This window comes from Canis lupus, chromosome 8 (assembly GCF_048164855.1).
Source record: "Canis lupus baileyi chromosome 8, mCanLup2.hap1, whole genome shotgun sequence".
Lineage (NCBI taxonomy): Eukaryota > Metazoa > Chordata > Mammalia > Carnivora > Canidae > Canis > Canis lupus.
This window is the reverse complement of record NC_132845.1, coordinates 47,543,705-47,567,367: the sequence shown is the minus strand read 5'-3', so window position 1 is coordinate 47,567,367 and position 23,663 is coordinate 47,543,705. Positions and strand designations below refer to the sequence as shown.

Below are 23,663 nucleotides of genomic sequence, written 5' to 3'. Positions count from 1 at the left end.
TTCAATTATTTCATGTGGTTGTTGTGAGAAGCAAAATGCGTGCGTGTGGCAGGTGCAGAACAATCATTATTCTGTTTTATCTTTTACTCCTTTTATATCCACACTAAGTGTCAAAAACACAGTAGGCATGTTGCATCATTTAATCCCAATATATAACTAGAAATGCTCTCCCAAAGAAACTGTGTCCAAAAATAGGTTTTCCCTAGTATGGAAGGAACAGAATTTGGCATCTTTTAAACTAAACCAGACACTGTGATGGGCACCTAGGCTTTCTTTACAAATAGTCCTACAGCTGGTTTGAAGCACTTTGGAAAAGCAATGCAAATCTAATTAGGCAATACCATGTGGCCAGCATTAGTAGCAATTTCTGAAAACAGCCCAGGAGGTGGAATACAGAAAATGGTAAGGTTTTTTTTTTTTTCTTTTAAGGGCTCTGTTCTTCTGTTGCTTATGCACACACACACACACAGACAAACCCTCTCACACACACCCTCATGCATACATAATCTCATTTTCTGGGTGGAAATACAAGACATGTTTGAGACCATACAAATTCCTATGGGCCTGGTCCACCACTCTAAATAAAATATTAAAATCAATATTCCTAACAGAACAAAAGCTCATGTGTTTCAACGGGAATTGAAGAAAAACATAACACAGGAACAAATGTCTAAGAATGGGACAGCTGCTCCATCAGAGCTATTTCCTTGGGAAGAAATTGACAGATTCTTCAGTTCTCATTTGCATCAAAAACATTAGTAGTAACAAACACACACACACACACACAGATTGTGTTATCAACTGACACACAGAATGAAAACATTTTCACTTTGAAATATCAACTATACTATAAATTTGTGCTGGTGTGTATCATCGTCCCCTCTTTAATGGACCACATTAACACTAATGATCACTCATTTCAATAATAATCATCATAACAACCAACATTTATATGTTACCGGCCATTATGCTAAGTTCATTATATGTGGTAGTGCATTTAATCCTCTCAACAATCTTGTATTTTACTTCTTTTATAGTGTGGGAAACTGAGGTTCAAAAAATTAATTTAATTTTTCCAAGATTACATAGTTATAGGTGACAGAGCAGATACCCAGTTCAGGTATGACTCTCTGCTAAGCATATATCCCCCACTCCCTCATTGTACTACCACAAATTCATATTGGACATCTTTAGTGGTCATCATACACATGTCAGAGACTCATCTATAACACAGAACTCTTGATCTAAAACCACACAAAATTGACTCAAGCCATTGTACTTATCTTTAGTTACAAATATTTGTAACTAATCCAGTCATAGATCCAACCCTAACTTTTATTAACTCTATAATTTACTGACCCATGTACCAAAACCATAATAGTCATAGATCTTCAGATAGAGCAGTTTTAGCGTGCCTGACTGTGGAAAAGAAAGTTTTTGTTTCAGAAACATGAGTGTTGGTACCTGTGGCTTGGTTGAAAAAAGTGAAAGCTTCACATGAGTTAATTACCCAAGTTCCCTCAAAACTCAAAATCCCAACGGTCCTTGCTAACAGGTTCCACTGGGCCTCTTATGGAACTTGAGATTCATCCATCCATGTGTGTGTTTGTTCATTCAACAAACATCCATTGAGCACTGTGTCATTTCGCTGGAGATACAGGGGTGAATAAACACAATCCCTGCCCCCACCCTAACAAAGCTCCAAATGCCAATCCCTACCCCACTTCTCAAGTATGACCTTCTTCAAGAACTTGCCCCATCATAGCCATGAGAGGGGCTAAGACACTCTCCACTCCATCCAACTGATTGAACCAGAGACAGACAGTTGATCCAGGAGAAGCCAGGCCACTGGCTGGTCAGAAACTACATTTTTTTCTCCCTAATTAATATGAACTAAAAGACACAGTGATTAAGTGCATTAAAGGCAAAAGACAGTGATGCTTTATTACTCACACTACCTACTGAAGTCCCAAAAGTACCCTGATTCCTACTCTTTCTGACCCTGGATATTCACCAGAAGATACCCTCATGTGTATCTAATAAAACTCAGGCTATGTAGTCAGATGGACCTGGGTATGAATCCTATTTCTTCTATTAACTAGGACACCGTGGACAGGATCTTGATTTTTAATTTTATGGTGGGTATTTTCAAATATACACAAAGACAGAATGAACCCCCATGTACTTGGCCACCAGCTGCAATAATATTTTCTACTTCTGTTTCCTCTGCCATCCCCTACAATTTTATATCTTCCTGGTGATTTCTAAAGTAAATCTCAGTTATCATGTCAGGTGAGTTTCTCAGGTTCCATGAATCTCAGTTTTCTCCTTCACAAAACAGGAATAATAATACCCCTTCCACGGGCTTTTTCATGTGCTGGACAGAAATGTATGGGGCTGCTGCCGTGAGCCATAATACGCGATGCCACTATAACAATACAAAACATTTGCTCTCATAAAGTTTACATTGTAGACATAAATAATGAGGAAGATAATATCAGAGGGAACAGAAGTTATGAAGAAAATAATGGGAGAAATGGGGAACAGTAGGTGACTTGGGAACAAGAGGAAGACTAGGAAGTCATCTCCCATGCAGTGACTTTGGGGGTAAGATGTCAAAGGGTAGAGGCCTGTGAGCAGGGTTCTGTAGGCAGGAAGCACAGCAAGTACAAAGATCCTGAGGCAGGGATTTGAGCTGGGCTGTTTGAAGGTTGTTTCCAGTGTGAAATGAGCTGAGGCATCCAAAGCTTTAACACAATACATGGCACATAGCAAGTGCTCAATAAAAGTTTAGTTATTATGCCTCCTAAGGAAGGACTCCACAAGATGTATGATGGAGTGTGTTTTGGAAAGAGCTCTCTTTCCTACAGTTCCAATTGATCTTTGGGTTCACCTAGCATATCCTTTATCAACTTCAACTCCTAGCGGGGGAAGACTTCCCCATTCTGCAAACACCTGTACCAGAAGGAGAGGTCTTACAGTGTAGTGATTAAAACACAGACCTTGGGGTCTGACCAGCCCTGTTTAAATCCCCAGTGCCACCATTGAATAGCTGTATGAGCTCTGGAAAAGCCATTTAACTTGAGACTCAGTTTCCCCACCTTTATGAGGTGAAAATAACAGTACCAACCTAATAAGGTTTTGAAGATTCAATGTGTTTCGGGTTTAGAATGCTGTCTATATAAGTAACTGTTAATATTTAACTACCTTACATAGGTTTTATTCTTATGTACCTGCCCTGATTAGGAAGTTCCCCCAATTTTGAAAAGATATTTGGGAATATCCCTCCCAGTGCCTCCAAAAGTCAAGTATATGACATCCAGGTGCCTTGGTAAATATGGATAAATGAATGGAAATCGATTTGGCCCTAGACAAGAGCTGCACGGCATCTTTCATCTGGTTCCTTGTAAGCCCACTTGGGAATGGTCCTGGGGCAGTAGGGAGTGGGCTGAGGCTGGAATGGGAGCCTGGTCTTTCTGATAGATTCTGTGTCCTGAAACATCAAGTCAGTACTTCTCCTCAGTTCGGGGTGAGATCCCACCTGCTCAGCTTATGCTGCTAAATAAATAGAGTAACGTCAACCCAATTCCAAAGAGGGGTTGCATGTTTGCGTGGAATAGGAGGGTACTTTGTCCCAGGAGTTTATGTGAGAGCGCAGTCAGTATAACAATGGGTTCTATTCCAACAGTGACCAGGTGAATAACTTTATGTGGCTGTTTTTATAGCCACTGGGAGACACTTTTTATACCATGGCAATAAAGGCTTTGTAATTGCTACTGACTTATTTAGGATTGTTTTCAGTCTTTACCACATCATTAAACAATACTGCCAACCAAAATTCTACTATCAAGTTTGCAGTACTAAATACAATGTAGCATCCTGGAGTGCATCCTGGAACAGAAAAGGGACCCGAGTGAAGAAACATAGTGAAATCCAAACATTATCAACAGTTTAGCTAAAAATAATGTACTAATGTTGATTTCTTAGTTGTGACAGGTAAACCACATCAGTGTATGATGTTCACATTCAGGAAAAGTGGGTGAAGAGTATACGGAACTCTGGGAGTTATCTTTGCAACCTCTCAGTAAATATAAAATTATTCCCAAACTAAAACTATATTAAAAAAAAAACGTGCTGTTAACACAGACAAGTTGAGAGACGTTGATCCGGGCTCTCTCCTTGTATCTACGGCACTCACTCCCATCTCCCATCCTTAAGACGAAAGGGAGCCTATATTTACCCTGCACTCCCAGAAAGGATGGGGAGTGTCACTGGCAGGCTGCGAGGCTTGGGTGGGGGAGACAGAAGCACGTTCATAGCACTTGAGGACAAAATGTGCCTTCAAAAGCAAACTATAATTACACAGAAGCCGAGGAGCATTTGCGAAAAATCACTATCTCATCTGAATCTACATCCTGTTCATCAAAGAGGTCGAGGCCCTTTTGATTATCAGACTAAATATTTTTAGGCAATATCACTGAATGCCTGGAAAGAACATGAACAGCTCCAGCTGAAGAAAAATCCGTCTTCAGATAAAAAGGCAAGTCTTGCATATCACAGGAAAAAATCAACCCTAGGAAATTTATAAAGGAAAACTGGCAAAAATTTCCCCCACACTGAAGCTTTCTGTCGCCTCCATTTGCCTTTACCCTAGTCCTTCCCCACTCCCTTCCTTCTAAATGACTTTTTATTCTCTTAGCATTTGACCAAAGAATAATGGAAAACCAGAAAGGGCTCGCAAAAGTATTAAGATGAAGAAAGAGAAACAGATGGAGAGGAATATTCTCCTAAAACTATGTCGAGTGGGTTACTGGATAGAGACAAAAGAAATGACATTCAAGTTCTAGGTATTGAATTCCTGGTCAAATCTGGTCACTTGAATGTTTAGTGAAGAATGCCCCAACAATGGCATGATGGGTATATCACAAATGGATACGTCATTCTTTCCATTTTTTTTCTTATTGTAAATCTTCATAGCACCTAGAATGTTCAGGAAAAAGGTTTTATATTCAATAGGTGCATTCTAATTCTGGCACCAAGAGCTGATCTAACTTCTCAGTTGGACTGGATTCCTTCTCTCCTAGTTCTCTATGGGTCAAAATGGGCACCTGCATGGCTTCTTGAACCCCTGATAACTGATAAATACCAATTATCAAGGCCTATCCTCTCAGTGAACTCCCGAAACATTCCTTCTCTTGAATATGTAGATTTTTCCTGTGTCTATAATATATAAATAGCTCTTGTGAATCAATAAAAAAAGATAAAATCATTACAAGGAAGCCTATCGTGACTACCAGGTACTGAACAAGTTACAGAAATTGAACCAATTAATATAAATCTGTAGAAGAGCTGTATGCTTTTTATTTTCAAGATGTTACGAAGAATTCTAGGAGATATGGACTAGATCAACCCAGCAGCAATATATAAAATTAACATCATATTCATGCAAGAATGCAATGTTTGCATGCACCTGGAATTCTCTCCTGTAGTCTACCAGGAATGCTCCGGTCTACTTCTTCCCAGTAGAATATTACAAGACACATTTTTTAATTAGTATAAATATCACTGATTACTGAGAGATTCAGATACAAACTAAAAGCAAGAATCATAAATAAACCCAGTTAGTCCCTCACAGGAGCCTTCTGAATTAGTGCCTGGACACCCATCTCTGAGCAGTAATTTGTTTTCAGTACAACTTTAAACAAAAGTCCCTTATTGAAACAAGATTCATTAATGTTCCTTGCCCTTTTGCCTGATGCAATGATGAAACGTGGGCGACTTCAAAGAGTTTGTTATTCCACGTGAGTGCTGATTCAAACATCATCCTAAAGATGGAAACCTCACGAGAAACTTGTTAACAGTCACCTTATAGAGCCAGGGACTCAACACCATTTCAACTTTGTCTCCTCCATGATCATATTCACTCACATGCAATGGCTGGAACCCACATACATCTAGGTTCAACTTATTTCCCAGTGACATCTGAAAGAGAATGTGCTCATTTCCATGAAAGCCAGAACTGGGCTCAGCAATTGCCATGTCAAAGTTGGTGCAATTTACCGTATCTTTCAGGGCTGTGAGATTTGGTCATAAAACTTCCAATTGCTGATGTATTTTGCTCTAAAATGTGGCTATTTCTCATGCCACTCTACGACCTGGCACATAAATAAATAAGGTTGAATTATTTAATACAATGACACCTAAGACATTCTGTTTGGTAGCCCATTTTCAAACTGTGTAAACATTGACTTTACAAATATACTGCCACATTTTTTCCAAGGCTATGAAAAATCATCACCATGCATGATCAGATAATTTGCATCACCTATGTCAAATACCACAGATTTATTCCTCTACTCATCCAGCATAAAAATTTGTAGCCAAACAGTCCAAAATGATGATTCAGCAAATAAAACACCAGTGCAACTCTTCTCGTGGAGCTTCAGCAAAGGCAACCCAGACTATAAAATGTGCAATGTTTTTAAGAACCTCCAGCCACAACTAAATGCATCTTTTAAATTGTCTGGCTTTTGTTGTTTTAAACCAAGCCCTCCACATTACTTTAATGGGGGGTTAACTTGAAAACATAATTGCTAGGAATAAACACGGTAGCACACTATTGTCAAAAAACTAAACAATCTTGCTTTCCCCCTTCCCATTAGCCAGTGCATCAGCTCCATAAGGTATATTGTATATAAAGACCTTTGAAAGAAAAGAAAAATTGAGGGAATATACCAAGATCCCCAAGTATGCTCTGTCCACTAAAGAATACCTATTGAAATATAATAGCAAATGTAGCATTTTTTTCCTTCCTGGCAGAAAAATGGAGAGAATTTGCTACTGTTGAATCACATATACACACCCCAAACCAACAGAACCACAACGGAACACCCCACACACAAACACACATGTGCATGCGCACGTGCATACACATACACATAGAGTAGTTTGTGATTTATTTTTGCAAAACTCTATGAAAAAGAGATCGAATTCTTCTGAACTACTATCTGTTCATTGAAAACAGCGGGGAACCTAATGGTCACAACTGGTCTACCTCAAGAAGGAGACAAATAAGCAAATGGACCATTGGTTAACCAATTTCCCAATCAAGATGAATCAATACAATAGGTTATTGGATAACAGATTAACTATCTAAGACGAATCAACCAAGTAGCCCAGTGGTTAACAAGGTGGGTGAACCACCAAGATGAACCATCCAAAAGGGCCATTAGTTAACAGAAGAACCCACCACAAGAAACCAACCAAGTGGATCACTCTTTAACAGAGAAACAAACCAAGTGAAAGCTGATGATGCCAAACACAGCTTCATCCCAGAGAGATGAACTAAAACTTTTAACTAGTCAACAAACAGAAAAGTCTTAATGAACCCAAACAGACCATGAAATCTAGACACATGACCACCGCACGGGTCACCAAGAGGGGCTGGAAATGGACCGCACGACTATACTTACGAAGATTATTTATGGGGGTTCTGGTATCCATGTTTTCATAATGCTGGACATGAACCACAATGTTGAGGTCCCTCTCCATGTGGTCAGTGTTGCAGTGGCCCTGTGGCCTCATGACATCTGCAAGGGCCCTGAAAGAAGAAAGAATTTAAATCTGTTCATTCCAAACACAATGATTGGCACCTGCTGTGCTCTGAGCACTGTGTTTATGAAGATGAGGCCCCTTACTCCATGGAGCTGCCATTCTAGCTAGGGGTGGGAGGGAGAAAAAGACATAAGGAAGTAAAAAAGATCACTGCAATTAGAGGTTACATAAGGACTTCATGCAAAACAGTCCACATGCTCCTCACAATAGCTGCGTAAGAGTGGGATCACCCACCTCGCAGAGTTGTTGACAGGATTAAATGAAGAATATATGTAAAGTGTCTGCACCCCACAGACACTTAGTCCCCCTTCATAGCTAATGCTAGATACCACAAGTCATGTACAGCAATGACCCACTATTAGCAACAAATAACATTTATAGAGTACTTACCATAAGCCCGCCACCTTGCTAATCACGTTATGTGCCTTAATTCAACTAAGTAGCATATGAGCACCTTATGAGGCTTATTACTCCTTCTTTGTGGATGAACAAAGGCTCAGAGAGGTGAATTAACCTGCTGAAGGTCACACAACCACTTGTATAGGGCTTTGAACCAGAGTCTGTATTCATAACTCTATATACTGTGTGCATGGGGTTTCCTACAGCTAGGGAGGATTTGGTGTGAGCCATCCACACCCCATGTTGTAAGTAAGTACCCCTCTTAATCAGTAGCTGGGATGGAGGGAAAGCTCTATCTGAGTCACCAACTGTGTTTTGGGCTCTTCCCATTTATCATCATGTTTAATCTCCTTGACGCTCACCCAAAGATTGATCATCTTCTTAGTATTATTCGACAGATAAGAGAGCAAGTGGAGAGGTGTTAAGTGACTGTATTAGTTCCCAGACTGCTGTAACAAAGCACCACAAACCAGGTGGGTTCAAACCACAGAAATTATGGTCTCACAGTTCTAGAGGCCAGAAATCCCAAATTAAGTTGTCAGCAGGGCTGCACCCCTTTGGGGACCTACAGCGACTCCTCCCTTGCCTCTTCCTGACTTCTGCAGGTTGCTGGAAATCTCGTCCATCACCACCTGGTGTGTCTCCTGGAGTCACTGTCTTCCTGTGAAAATCTGCTCTTAAGGACAGCAGTCATACCGGGTTAGGGGGCCTACCCTACTCCAGGACACCTCGTCTTAAATCATTACATCTGCAACAATCCGATTTCTAGACAAAGTCACATTCCAAAGACCACAAGGTTACGACTCTAAAAAATATTTTTTTTAAATGGGTAGTGTTGGGGGCAGAGATGTGATAGACAATTCAACCAGAACAGTGACCTTCACAATTAGATGTAAAACTGAGTCAAGCAGCTCAATGTTTGCACACCAATCAGAACGGAGATAGCTGTCAACCAGGTATCACACCTAAGGTCAGACCTCACCAGCACATTTACTTCTCTTCACCTACGCTCCATCATGTCTCTGTTTAGATAGGATTATCCTTGAACAGTATATACTATTGTAGCTATAATTGCACAGGTGTGTATCTTTGACCTGAGGGGCGTCTTTACTGTAAACCTCAATCTGTTTCTTTCTCTTTGCACAACACGAGAGCTAGCTGTACCGCTAACTGTGAATCTCCTCCCTCCAGCAGTTTCATGGTGAGAAGCTGCAGGATATCAGCCCTGCTTATCCATTTCCCTGATTATGGGCACCTAGATGATCAGCACACTTCCCTGCCTCTGTGCACAACACTGCAATAAGCATCCTGGTCCACTCCTCCTCTTGGACCAGGGAGAGCTTCTCCAGCATACTGCCACACGTTTAGATACATCCAGGTGCTCTGAACAAACCAGAACCCTCTGAGTCCACATCAAGGGAGACAGAGAAGCAAGGTGAGCATTTGAATGAGGCCCCCACATACCACCAATGACTATAAGAGGCCCGGCTTGCTTGCTGAAATTTACCCCCCTGTAGCACCAACTCTCAAATAGCAGTCTGCCAACCAGTGGCAATAGCATCCCCTGAAAACGTGTTAAAATACAAATTTTCAGATTCACTCAGACCTACTGACTCAGAAACTCCAGGGGCAGGATGCAGCCACCTGATTTTTCTGCTGCACATTCAAGTCTTGGACTTTGTTCAGGTCACAGAGGGCCCAAGCTTCGGGAAATGGTTGCTCATTTAGCAATGAGACGATGGCCCAAGAACCACAGCTGGTGAGAAGTGTCAGATGTGAGATACAGGGAACACAGCAAGGATCGCATGTGAATTACAGGAAAAGATTGGGTCCTCCAAGAGACAAGAGAATAGCAACTGCTCCCATTCATTCATTCGTTCGTTCACTGAACAAATCTTTATTGCCTACTCTGTGCCAGGCTCTATTCAAGGCTCTGGGAATACAGCAAGATGCAAGACGGAAAAGATCACTGCCTTCCTGGAGCTTATATTCTAGGGGACAGGATAAGACATATGTATATTAAATAAATAAACCAGGGCTGTGAAAATTAAATACATAAAAGGAACACAATCAAGAGACACCAGTGCATAATGGCATTATTCCCAACAGCCAAAATGTGGGAAACCACCCACATGAACTAATGAATAGATAAACAAAATATATGTTATGGGATGGAGTATATGATTCGGCCATGAAAAGCCATCAAGTACTGACACATGCTACAACATGAATGGAACCTGGAATGCTAACACTCCTATAAAGAAGCCAGGTCCGAAAGGCCATGGAGCATATGATTCTATTTATATGAAATGTTCAGAATAGGCAAATCCATAGAAAGTAGATGAGTGGTGGCCAGGGGCTGGAGAGAGGGACGACTAGAGAGTGGCTGTTGAACGTATATGGACTTTCAATAATGAAAAGGTTCTGGAATCAGATAGTGGTGATAGTTGCTCAACTTCATGAATATGCCAAAAAATAACTGAATTGTACACTTTTTTAAAACTCTAAATAGACACAGAGAGAGACAAAGATAAGGTGGTCGGGAAAAGTTTTCCTGAGATGACACTTGAATTGAGCCCTGAACAGTGAGGAGTTGGTCACATAAACATGATGGAAAGAAACTTCCTAGCAGAGGGAGCAGCGAGTGCAAAGGCCCTGAGGCAGGAAAGAATAAGAATATTTGAGGTACAAGAAAAAAGGCCAATGAAGATGAAAGATGGCCAATCAGGAAGGGAGCATTCAAGGTGAGGATTAGCCTACCCATTTTATGCGGGGGAAGAAAATGCTCAAGTTAAGTGCTTATCAGTGCAGGGACCAAGATACAAACCTGAGTATCTCTGAAATCAGAGTTCAGCCTCCTTCCCAGCTCTGTGATGTAAGCAGAGTTTGAAACTCAATAGGACAACAGGAAAGGAGCATTTGGGGGGAAAGGCAGATGCCCTCTAAAACCTAATTTGCCTTTTTTTAACTTCTAAACAGGTTCCTCATCTTGAGCTTCAGAGGATCTGGATTTGAATAGAAATTTTGTTTGTACATTTTTCTTGAGCAAGAAGCCATAGCTTTCACCAGTTTCTCCAAGGAGTCCCCCCAGAATTTCAAAATATTCAGGCTTTTAAGAGGTTAGCAAAGTTACCAGGACAGCTACCAGAAACATGGTCAACACTGCCTTCTGCAGACCCCTTGGGCTTCTCCTGAGTGCTAAAGTTCTTAAAAGTCCTGCCCAGAAGCCAACGCTGCTTTTCTCCCAAAGCAGCCCCTCCCCAAGTATGCAGTGGAAATGAGGGTTCTTTTAAAAACCTCCATAAGGACACCTGGGAGGCTCAGTGGTTGAACATCTGCCTTTGGCTCAGGTCATGATCCCGGAGTCTGGGGATCGAGTCCCGCATCAGGCTCCCTGTGTGGACCCTGCTTCTCCCAATGTTGCTGCCTCTCTCAATATATGGATAAAATCTTTATTTTTTTTAAATTTTTATTTATTTATGATAGTCACAGAGAGAGAGAGAGAGGCAGAGACACAGTCAGAGGGAGAAGCAGGCTCCATGCACCGGGAGCCCGATGTGGGATTCGATCCCGGGTCTCCAGGATCGCGCCCTGGGCCAAAGGCAGGCGCCAAACCGCTGCGCCACCCAGGGATCCCGGATAAAATCTTTAAAACAAAACCCAAAAAGCAGCCTACAAGGTATGATCCATTCCCTCCAGGGACCTCATAAAATGATTCGGGATCAAGAAAGGAAATCCAAGAGCTTCCACGTGTGATATTTAGTCATTAAAGTAAGAAATCAATGTAGTATGTGTGTGTGTGTGTGTGTGTGTGTGTGTGTAGGGATGCTGGAGCCTTCACTTGAAATGCCCACGCCTGACGATGAGAATCAGGAAACTCAGACCAAGGAGGGTGACTGGCAGTTGGCACCATCACTGGGGTGCATCACCTGTACTGCAGCCAGGTGCACCCTGAAAGGGGCTATGAAGATAAAGTTTCTCCTTTTAAGTAGGCTAAGCATCACTCAGCAGGCATGTGGCTTAAAAATATCCCCCACAAAATAAAATAAACAAAATAAATAAAATAAAACAATAAAATAAAATAAAATAAAATAAAATAAAATAAAATAAAATAAAATAAAATAAAATAAAATAAAATAAAATAAATATCCCCCACAGGAAAACCGCAGCCTAGAGACAACACTGATAGCCCCAGAGCACAATAGAGTTGACTCTCGCCTTCTCTTCAACCCCTAGCTTGTCACAAGGTTAAAAACAATGATTGGCTATTCAGATCAAAGCAAAGTCAGCCAAAAAGAATCACAACTCTCACGAGAAATATTCAAAATATAGACTGTTTATTAATGATGTGCTTCATCCTCAGCCTTTGCGATATCAGCCAATGATCACATGATGTCACCATGCTTAGCAACTAATTTTAAAATAATATTTATTGTACTTTCAGCTCAGTTTGAAATTTCTGTCCTCATATATGTCCTATAATGTACCTAATAGCTGTTTGCTAGTATGATCCCATATTTACTAGTAAAAACAAATGTGCATGTATGAGGGCACATGCTAAGAAACACATTATAACACGTATCCAAAAAACTTAAGGCAATGGAAAGAACCAACTATGCTCTGTAAGCCAAACTCCCAAGGATTTGGCATCTATTTGTGGCACATGGTTTGGGTGCTTCTCAAACAATGTGCATTCATGTTACTTAGGGGTCTTGTTGAAATGCAGATTCTGTTTCAGTAACTCAGAGGCAGAGCCTGAGGTTCTTTTGCTCAAGCTCTCAAGCTAATGAAAATGCTGCTGCTCCACAGGTCACACTCTGAGTAGCAAGATCCTAAGAGGACTATGATAGTCAACTTTAAGTGTCAACCTGACTAGGCCACAAGGTGCCCCAATATTTGGTCGAAAGCCGTTCTGGGTGTGTCTAAGAATGTGCTTCTGGATGACATGAGCGTTTACATCAAGAGACTGAGGAAAGCAGATTGCCCTCCAACATGTGGGTGGGCCTCATCCAATCAGGTGAAGGCCTGACTATAGCAAAAGGCTGACCCTCCCGAGTAAAGAAAAAGAATTTTCCTGACTGATAGCCTGCAAACTGAGATGTCCGCTCTGCAGATTTCAAACTTGCTCATGGCAAGTCCACATAATGAAGCTCCCTCTATTATATCTCACATAGGTTCTGTTTCTCTGGAGAACCCTAGCTAATAATACAGGTACCTTATTGAAGAATACTTTTTCTTGATATTCGTTAACCTGGTTCAGAGCAATTATGCTGAAACATTGCCATTTTTTAAGTGCCTGAATATTGGCAATTGTATAAAGTTCAATTTAGTGTCAGCTTCTTTCTAGATGTACTTGTATGTTATTTGTCTCGGGCCATTTGACAGTTGGCTCTATGAGTGTGGGAATTCTGTTTGTACTTATTCACTGTTCTCTTAGAGCCCTCAAAATAGTGCTGGGGTGCCATAGTTGCTCAATAAATACCTATGACATGAATAAGTGAAAGAATGAATGAATAAAAGAGGAGATACTTTCTTATGTAAACCAGGATGTCAGAAGCCAGTACTCCTCTGTGCCAGATACTGTTCTGGGCACTGAGGATACAACGGCAGAAGAGACTCTAGTGTCCCCACACTCCTTACTGTGGACAGTAGGCAAGGAGACAGATAATAAACTAGCAAACCACTAAATTAGTTAATTTTAGGCTATAATGTGAAATGAAGCTATTAACATCAAGCGATGGGCTGGAGGGGCGGGGGGGGGGGCGGTCACTGAGCCTGGGTGGTCAGGGACAGCTTCTCAGAGAAAGGGACACTCAAGCTGAGGCCTGAATAGCGAGAGCCAGCATGTGAGGTCTGACAGAGGAGAATTTGAGCCAAGCCAACACAACAGCCCCGAGGTAGCAATGAGCTTGGCATATTTGAGGAACAAAGAGAGAATGCTGCATCCTTTTACTTTCCAATTACAGTGAGCAAATAAAAGACCCCAACATTTCCAAACAGAGCTCAGAGTCCCAGCACCTTGCTTCAAAGCTTCCAGGAATCCCAAGGTCTGAACTGTGCTCTGACATTTAAACACTTGAATAGGATTCCTGAGCATTTCCTCTTGTATCAGAAGCATCTTTTATTTTTCAAGAATGCAAGGGCAATGGGCATGAGATAATTTTCAGAGTGGTGGTCACACAGGTATAGACGAAGCTCATTAAACTGCACTTAAACTCCAAACTCAAACTCCTTTTTATTATGTACACTATACCCCAATGGAGGTGATTTCTAAAATGCAAGGACTCAAGGGCGCCTGGGTGGCTCAGTCCATTGAGCACCCAACTATTCATTTCAGCTCAGGTCATGATCTCAGGGAGATGAGATGGAGCCACTGTGTCAGACTCTGCGCTGGGCATGGAGAGTCTGCTTAAGATTCTCTCTCTCCCTCTCCTTCTGCCCCTTTCCTCCCTCCCTCCCTCCATCCCTCCCTCCCTCCCTCCCTCGGTCTCGCTCAAAAAAATAAATAAATGCAAGGACTCAATGCCCAAAGAGAAGCAAACATATCCTGCAAGGAAAAAGAATTTATAGAGTCTTTTCCATGGCCAACAAGATACGCATGCAAGGGCTTCTCCAACTCGGGGATCTGGTCAAAGGCATAGGATAACCACAGATATACAAGAAAACAGGGAAGTTGGAAGAAGAAAAGGGAAAAGAAGGAGGGACACTCATCACTTGATGCTATTTCTTTGCAAGGGACTCCAGCTCTTCTGAAGCATGTTTGAAATCCACACAGGACACTGTGCTATGTAATTTGCCCCTTGGATTTCTGATTCTGTTTGAAGGTGGGCAAAATAATGACATGTGCTCCCTACTGGCTTCAAGTGTACAGAGCTTCAAACATGCTTTTCTGCCCCTGAGGTCATTTCTCATCAATACCTTCTCCAAGAGGGCTGGCCCTGCCAGGGGCAGATGCAGAAAACATTCCTGGTCTTGATCTTATGGTGACTCCTTGAACTGGCCCCACTGCATGTGTGGCCATTTGCAGAGCATCAAGCACTTCTTTGTGATCTGAGAAACAGAAGTCCTGCACGGGTCTGCTCAAAGGCAGTGCAGCCTAGTGGTCAAGGACCTGTGCTCTGGCCTCAGACTGTCTGGGGTTTGAAGTCTGACTCCTCCTCTCCCCCAGGGCTTATTCATCCTCATGGAAAGCAATCTGTGCCTCTCAAAAGACAGACTGTCATAAGGCCTGCCTCACTGAGGAAGGCCCTGAAATTGAGAATTCACACACAAGCTCGGCAAGATAGCAAACCCGACGAGCATTCTTCAACATCACCTAGGCCACCAGTTTGCAAGGCTTTTCCTGTGGTCCCACGTGGGTCTTCTATTCTGAACCTGCCACCTCCTCTTGTTAAGTCAGAAGGAGTCAGGAGACTCGACCCATGTCACATAGCTGAAAAGATGTTAGCAGAGCAAGGGCCAGGCACGGAGTTCCAGACTACAGCACTTACCCCTTCGGCAGATGAGGGGTAGAAAATTCGAATAATAAGAGTTATAAGGAAGTTCTGGGCTAGGAGTTTCCCAAGCCCAGGCTCAGCAAAACGTTCCACAAGCCTATGCCATAAGGATCATCGTCGTTATGTCATTTTACAGACAAGAATCTAAAAACTCAGAGAGGTGAAGTAACTTTCCCAAGGTCACACAGCTATTCAGTGGTCGAGCTGGATTGAATCTCAGGCCATCCAACCAGAGCCCGTGCCACTAAGGTCAGCCTGAAGGTATCTCCAAGGACTGCAGTTTACTGAATGAACTGGGTTGGGGGACGGAGGTGGAGGTGAACCTGTGAGCTTCCTGAAGAGGAAAGTCACCTCTCAGCACGGCAGCCAACAGTTTCGGTGTGAAAATGCAGGTCCAGTGTGGCCAGACCTGCCCAATATCTCAAGAGAAGTCAGAAATCTAGATGTCTGTGTGAAAACTCCCCGCTTCTAAATATTGGCAACTGGTTCTAAGTTGATTTTAAAACATGATAGAGAAGAGAGACCAGAGAAATTTCACAGCCAGATGCAGGGAGTCTTAACTGGATCTGAGTTTGAAAACCCAAACTCTAGGAGACATTTGTTGGCCTGACTGGGAAAATTTTGATATGATTGGTTATTTGATGATATGATGGAATCTCCGTCCTTTTTCTTGGGTGTGATACTTGGAATTGTGTTGTGTGGGAGAGTGTCCTTGTTCTCAGGAGATCCACGCTGAAGTATTTAGGGAGGAAGTGTCATGTCTGCAACTTATTTTCAAATGCTTCAGCCAAAAAAACAAAGGAAAAGGAGAGGGAGGGGGGAAGAGGAGGGAGAAAGAAATATGGGGAGAGAGTAGCTATAAAGCAAATATGACAAAATGCTAATAATTGTTCAGTCTAGATGAGTGTTCTCAACTGCGGGTGATTCTACACATTGACGACATGTGGCTATGGCTGAGGATTTATTATTTTTGTTTTACTGTCACAGCTGGGTTGTGGGGTGGGTGCTACTGGCATCTAGTGGGTAGAGTCCAAGGATGCTGGCCAACACCCTGCAATGCCCAGGAAAGCCCCCCCACCAAGACTGAGCCACCCGCAAATGCTGGTAGTGCCGGGGCTTAGAAACCTTAAAGGCCATACTGGAGTTCATTTTTATTATTCTTTCAAGGTTTTGTTTCATGGGCTTTGTGTGTGTGTGTGGATTTAAAATATTTCACAGTCAAAAAGAGAAAGAGAGAGAAACTTAAAAAAATCAGAATGCATGAATAGAGAAATACATTGCAGACCAAACAAAACATGTTTGCGTGCTTTGGTGACCATAGCTGGCCACCCTCTGCAGTCTCTTCTTCCACTACGTCGTGGCAGGATGGAATGTTCCCGTGGCTGGTGAACGAGTATCTGTGGAGTTCTCACAGTACCATGGGCAAGAGCCCCACAGCTCCTGGAATCATGGACTCTCCTGATTTCAATCCCAATCAAGCCCAGAAGGAAGCAGGTGACATGCCCAGGACTCTGAGCCGGAAAACCCACATCACGGAGGCCTGTTCTGGGATCCCACAAGTGCACGGGTCACAGGAGCACTTGGTGACATGCGGACAGCAAGGGGCTGTAAGTCTTCCAAGACTTGTAAGTAAGATAAGTCCTACTTATCTGTAAGTCAGATAAAATGAGAACAAACCTCTCATCTCAGTAACCCTCACCGCCCAAGACAAAATAAATTAAGAGGCTGCGGCCAGCACATTAATTTCACCTGGAAGCCACCTTGGAGCCTCTCTGAGGCCAAGCTGGGTGTGCCTGCCCCATCCAAGCACCTCTTAGCCCCTACAGGCAACAGCTAATGAGATTAAGACTGGGGCTGGGGCTCGAGATGATTACCTGCATCAACTGCAAGATGCATTTGGACGGTCCTTGGAGCAGCCCCCAGCACCACAAATACACATAAAGCCCTACCTGTGCAGACAACACACAACAGAAGGCACATACCAGAGTCATCGTGGCATTGGACAAATTCATCCATCCCCAACCCTGTAAAATAGTCCCAAACTCCAGAACAGTCTTTCTTAATGTGTAGGCCACTTTTTAGGGGCCATTCAGAGAGGCTGTTAAATGCAGATTTCTAAGGGCTCATCCCAGACCTTATGGATTTGGAATCTCTCTGAACATGACACAATAATGTGCGTTTTGCATTTTAGGAAATGCCCGCCCCCCCCCAAATGCGCCCTGAAACTGAAAACACAGTTGAAAACCAGGTGCCGGGGATTGAAGTTTTTCTGTGTGACCTTGGGCAAGCCATGCAAACCGAGCCACGATTTTCTCATACGTAAGTGGGAATTAACAGCACCTGTCTCATAGCTGTGAGCACTACATGAGAGGATGTTTACACACACATGCACTCACGCATGCATGTCCACACGTGTACATACACACACCCCCTACTACGGTGCCTGGCAAATGTTAGTTCCTTTTCCTTAACAGTGATTGGCCACACGCTGGAAAGCCTAGAGAGCTTTACAAAAGTACAGAGGCTTCACGAAGCCCTAGAGATTCTGATCTAAATTGTCTAGGGTGGGGCCCCTAGCAACATGATTTTTTTTTTTTTTAAGCATTCCAGGCGATCCCAAACAGTAGTCAGGGTTGAAAACCATACCATGGAAACTGCCCATAAAAATCAACTATTCTTGGGGCTTCTGGGTGTCTCAGTGGGTTGAGCCTCGAGTCTTGATCTCAGCCTCAGGTCTTGATCTCAGGGTGGTAAGCTCAACCCAGGAGACGGGCTCCAGGCTGGGCATGGGGTGTGGGGGGTGGGAAATCAACTGTTCTGTCCCTTCAAGAGTATGCACTTCCACTGCATTCTGGAACTCCCAAAATGTGTACAAGGAGAAGCCAGTGCGGAGGCTCCATTACCAGAGGACTGGCTACCTGGAGATTTCACCCCCAAGCAGTCCCTTCCTGGTACCTGCAGAAGAAAGTGGCTGCAACCAGCAGAGCCTAGGTGATTCTTTTTCTCCTGACAGAGCTGCAAGGGGGCAGGACAGGAAGTTGAGTCCCTGCTGGGGCCCTTAGGTCTGCAGTGGAGTGCTGTCTCCACAGGGACATTCGGATCCAAGAGGGCCTGGAGCTAGCATCACCTTCTCCGCCAGACGTCCAAAGGGAGCCACCCACCCTTAGCTGTCACCTCCCCACCTGCCTTCTCCGGCCCTTCCTACCCTCCTCCACCCCCACCCCAACACCCAGGAGGGCTCCTTTCAGCGCTGGTTTGCAAGAAAAAGGCTCAGTGGGCAGAGGAATTAAGCTGAATCTGCAAGGCAGACTTCAGATCCCAGGTCCCTGGGTGACTCGCTCCCTCGCAAGGCGACACCGCTGCCTGCTGCAGTCCTGCCTCGGCACTCCTCTCTCACCTTGTCACAGACCTGGGGAAGCTACAGGGATTGGCGGGGACTGCGGGGACGTGAAACACCCGCCGGTGGGGCTGGCGACAGGGCGCCTTGGGGGCGTGGGGGGTGCAGGAGGTGGGCGGGGCCAGCATGTGACTCTTTCAGCCGGGCAGGGTTTCCTGTATACCTTGGAAGCTTACTTTGCGCTTAGGACCCCAACATCCATCTACACCTCCCCGCTGACCCAAACCAAGAGGAACTTCTTCACCTCTTCCCCCAAATCCCTCCCCACGGGGGGTAAAAAAAAAAAAAGTCATCGGATACTCTGCGTATAAATAGAAAATAATTACTAGTGAGGTGGTAATGTTCCTTCGCCTATTTTTGGTGGGTCTCTTTGTTCAGATGTTTTAGGCAGGCGCACGGAGCGCGTGCATCCACACGCGCACACAGGGGCCCCCGCCGGAGGTGTGGGGAGGGTGTGTGTCTGTGTGCAGGGGACGGGGAGAGGAGGGGGGCCCCAAGGCGACCCCTATGTCCACACTCGGGAAGAAGATCCAGCGGGCGCCCAACCACCCAGCTGCTGGAAGACCGCCTGTCGCTCTTCAACCCGGTTGGCCCCAGACCTCACGCCTAACCCTGTCCCCAATCCTGCGGGGTCTGGGGGCTGCAGCCTCCGCCTCCGAAGTTACTGGGTTGTGCAAATCAATTTAGACACTTTTTTTAAGGGAAAAAAAAAAGCAAAAGGCAAATAGCTCCATTAATCCCCAAATGCCTTCTCCCATCTGCTGCGACTTGCTCGCGCTGGGACTTGCATAATGAATAAGGCAACCGGCAAAGTTGACGAATCAGGGTGTCGGGGGGCGGCGTGGGGAGGGAGCGGGGCGCCCGCCCTTGGAGTCCGCGCCAACCGCGGGCTAGGGGCGCAGCGCGCAGCGGAGGCGGCGCCCCCCACCCCCACCCCCCTCCTCCCGCTGCGGGAGGTGCAGACCCGGGAAAGAAGCGAGGGGTCTGGGCGGAGGGAGGCAACCGAGGTCCCAGTTCCAAGGACCTGGAAGCTCCGAGGGAGCGAGGCGGCCGCTCCAGGCGAGGCTTTTGTTCTCGCCCTCCCCTCTCTTTCCACCTCCCTCGCCTCTTTTTCGCGAGCGGTACGAGTTACAGGCGGCACACACTCCCTCCCTCCTCCCTCCTCCCTCCTCCCTCACACACGCGCGCGCGGGCTCACACACGCCCCCCTTCCCTTTCGGGCTCGCCTGCCCTGTTTACCTAGAGCCCAGCATCTGGCGTCCGAGCGGCGGACCCCTCCCCAAACCCCAGGACTCCGGGGCCGCGAGCTTCCCCGGCTGTCTCAGGTCCACTCCAATCCTAGGCAAGGAGGGGGCGGCGAGAGGGTGATGGGGGCAGAGACCACACACACATACACACACACACACACACACACACACGCTCGAATCCACACCTGCGCGCAGCCCAGCGCCCCCTCTCCGCGCTCCACCACGAAGTTGGCTTCCCGGGAGACCTCCCCCGGCAGAGACGCGGCGATGGGGGCGGGGGGTGGGGGAGGGAAGCGCTGGGAGAGCGGCGCCCGGAGGGGAGGCGGAGGGGGGTGGGGTGGGGGAGGCAGCCCACCTGGACATGTGCTCCCTTTGGGGCCGGTGCGCTTTCTCCAGCCCCAGCTTGGTGAAGATGCCCACAAGCACCATGACGGCCACCACCCCGCAGATGATGTAAACGATCAGGTTGGTCTTGTCCTTGGTGGGGTCGTGCAGGGGGTCGTCCTTGCGCGCGGGGGGCTTGCCGGTGTTGAGCCAGAGCGGAGTGTCGTAGTTGGTGCAGGTGCTCTGGTTCAGTCGCCGCTTCTTAAACGTGCAGCAGAACCGGAAGCCACAAGTCCCGCAGCAGAAGATAAAGTCGCCCGAGCTGCAGTTAAACGGCGGGTCCCACTGGCCCATGACATCGAAGTAGCCGCGGCAGAAGTCCGGCGTGGGCGCCCGGGTCGGGGGCGCGTCCGAGACCCCCGCGCCCTCGCCGGCCTCCCCGGAGGCGGCCCCGGAGCGGTTGCCCCCCGCCAGCACGACCACGCCGCCCAGCTGCGCCAGCTGCCCGTGCCCCGCTCGCTCCTGCGCCCGGCACACGCGGGCGCACAGCTCGGTGAGGAAGCAGCCGAGGAGCAGCCGGAGGACGCGGCGCATCGTGTCTCCCAGCCCGGGCTCGGCCGCTCGGCCGCCGCTGGAGCCGCTGCAGCCGCCTCTCGAGGCGCGGCCGAAGCTGCCGAGGCTGCTGCCGGGGGCTGCGAGCCGCCGCGGGCCGCACATGCAGGGGGCGGCGCGGGGCGCTCGGTGGTCGCGGCCACGGCGCGCGGCTCAGACCGCGTTCGCCTCCAGCGCGCCGCGCGCCCAGGGGCCGGCCGGGGAGGAGCGCGCCTGGCCGGGCGGCGGGGGGGGGGCGCGGGGGGGCCGGGGGAGGGGGCAGGTCCGGCCGGCTACGGGGGGAGGCGGGGGCCGGGGAGCAGGGGCCAGTCGGTGCGCCCGCGCCTCCCCTCGGCCCGCGGCTCGGGACTCGCCCGCCGGATCCCTCTCACCTCCCCAGCTCGCCAAGTGCGCTGGAGAGAGAGCGAAGCAACACTTGTGGAATGAAGGGAGGGCAGGAGCGAAGGGGGAGGGGGAGGAGGGCGGGCAGAGGAGGGGAGGGTGGAACGGGCGCGAGCTCGAGAGGGGCGGGGGCGCGGAAGAGGTGACTCGGGCGGGCGGGAGCGAGTTGGGGGGCGTGCAGAGCCGAGCTCGGCGGGCGCCCGGGGAGGAGGGAGCTCCGCAGCCGCCGGGGCCGATGGCACCGCCGGGGCTTCCCGGCAGGTGGAGGACGGCTGCGGGACCTCCCGCGCCCTCTCCGGGCTGGAGGCGCGGCTCCGACCTGTTCTGGGCGCAGAGGCGGCCCCGCCCGTGGCTTTTTCGGGCGTGCGTGCGCAGGAGCTGCGGCTCGGATCTGCCCTCCCGGGAATGGGTGACCCGGAGGGGCTAGGGACGGGCTAAGTGGCTCCCCCTCCTCGGCGGACGGAGGGATCGCCCTTTCCAGGTGCAGCGGGCCACCTCGCCCTTCCCCCCGACTGCGCCCCCCAGCCAGGCGCGCCTCCCGGACGGCTCAACTCCCTGGGACGAGCGGAGGACCGAGGCTGAGCCGGGAAGGCGGGGCGGCAAGCCCTGGGCCGGGGTAAGCACCCCCGGGAGAGGGCCGCGGGACGAGCTCCATAGTCCTAGAAGCTCGGGGGGCAGCGGAGACGCAGCAGCCGAGGCCGAGGCCGTGGCCTGCCCCACGTCCCGGAATGTCCTTCCTCGGGACTCCCCTAGGCCCCCGGACCTGCCACTTTCTGACCCTCTACGACTCGCGGCGTTGCCCGCGCTCCACGGGAGGGCACACGGCGGCGCCGCCTCTGCGCGCCCAGCCCGCTCTGGTGCAGCGCAAGGCCTGGGCGTCCAGCCTCAGCCTCGGTCTCCGGGGCCCCCTCCCCTCCCCGCCCCCCCCCCCCCCCAGACATCCTCACCCTCCTCACCCGGGGCTGCGGAGTGCGGCCTTCGCCCTCTGCTTCCAGCTCCCCGTCGCCAGCCAGGAATTTCCAAATCTGCCTTCGCCGCCCAGCCGCGGATTCCATCCAGCTATCCGTCGGCCCTCTCCCATTTCTCCCACTTCTTCTTTCCTCTGCTTGAATTTGACTCCAGTAGCCCCCAAAACAGCATTTGCACCAAAACTGCTACACCGAATTTAGATCTCCACACGCCCCTGCGTTTTGTTTTTAATTGCATTAACTAAGTATTCGCTTTGCAGGCGGCTGGGCGATTTGCAGGGAAACGATGGCTCCACCACCCTCCCCTCCCCTCCCCTGGGCTGCGGTCAGGGGGCTTCTCAGGGCATTTTCAAAGCACCAAAAAAGTTGGGCCACGAATAAAATGACATACTGGGTCCCCTTAACTGAAAAACGCCAGGGTGAAGGGGGGGCAGGTATTGGACTCTGTTGCAAGTTTTCTCAGAACGAGAGGGAGTTTGGCTAATGGTCCCTTCTCTCCGAAGAATGTCACCTGCTGTCTTCCCAAAGTCTAGCAAAGAATGACCCTGTTCTAGCAAAAACAAAGCAGGCCCACACTGATGGAGCATACCCAGGAGCATCCGGCCCTAGAAGACCCATTGAATTACAGGCTGTACTTTATCCCAAACCCACCTGGACAAGGTGTGAGATCGTTTAGTCTAAATTCATCAGATCCATCATAATGGGATCCCCAAAATAGGACAGTGTGGCATGTCTGTCGACCCACACCCACAGCCACTGTGTGAGTCTCTACAAACACAAGCATTGGTGTGTGAGAGCTAATGATAGCTGACATTTATTCGGTGCCTGCAACATGCCCACTAAGCTTGTCTTTTCTAAAATCACCTCCTCACAGATGCTTAGAGCAGTGCCTAGCATCTAGCAGACAATCTGGGAATATTTGCTAAACCATTTGAGTGACTGATCTCATTTAACTCTATCTGCTAGGTAATGTAACGGGGCCCACACAACAGAGGGAGACAATGAGGCCCAAAGCAATTAAACCAGTTGCCCACAGTAGCGCAGCAAGGAAATACCGCGGTTGGCTTTTGACCCAAGAAATTTGACTCCTGGGCCTGTGTTCTAACCGCTGCAGGTAGTGCCTTCCTAAAATAGGCCTCCAGACTCCCTATCCACCTGATGTTATATTACATATTTGCTTTCTGTCTCCCCACATTGAGATGGTAAACTCCAGGACAGAAAGAGG

General features: G+C 47.5%; 1 protein-coding gene across 2 annotated transcripts in view; it reads right to left on the bottom strand.

The window, feature by feature from the left end:
• The window catches only part of SHISA9 (shisa family member 9), a 288,046-nt gene extending 266,942 nt beyond the window's left edge, over positions 1–21,104 (bottom strand). For both annotated transcript variants that reach the window (XM_072835841.1, XM_072835842.1), the window contains exons 1-2: positions 20,509–21,104; positions 7,473–7,600 (exon numbers count right to left, since the gene is read on the bottom strand). In XM_072835841.1, coding sequence (XP_072691942.1) covers positions 7,473–7,600; positions 20,509–21,071 — 691 coding nt within the window. In that variant the 5' untranslated portion in view covers positions 21,072–21,104. The remainder of the gene's footprint in view (positions 1–7,472; positions 7,601–20,508) is intronic.
• Between the last annotated feature and the right edge of the window lie 2,559 nt (positions 21,105–23,663).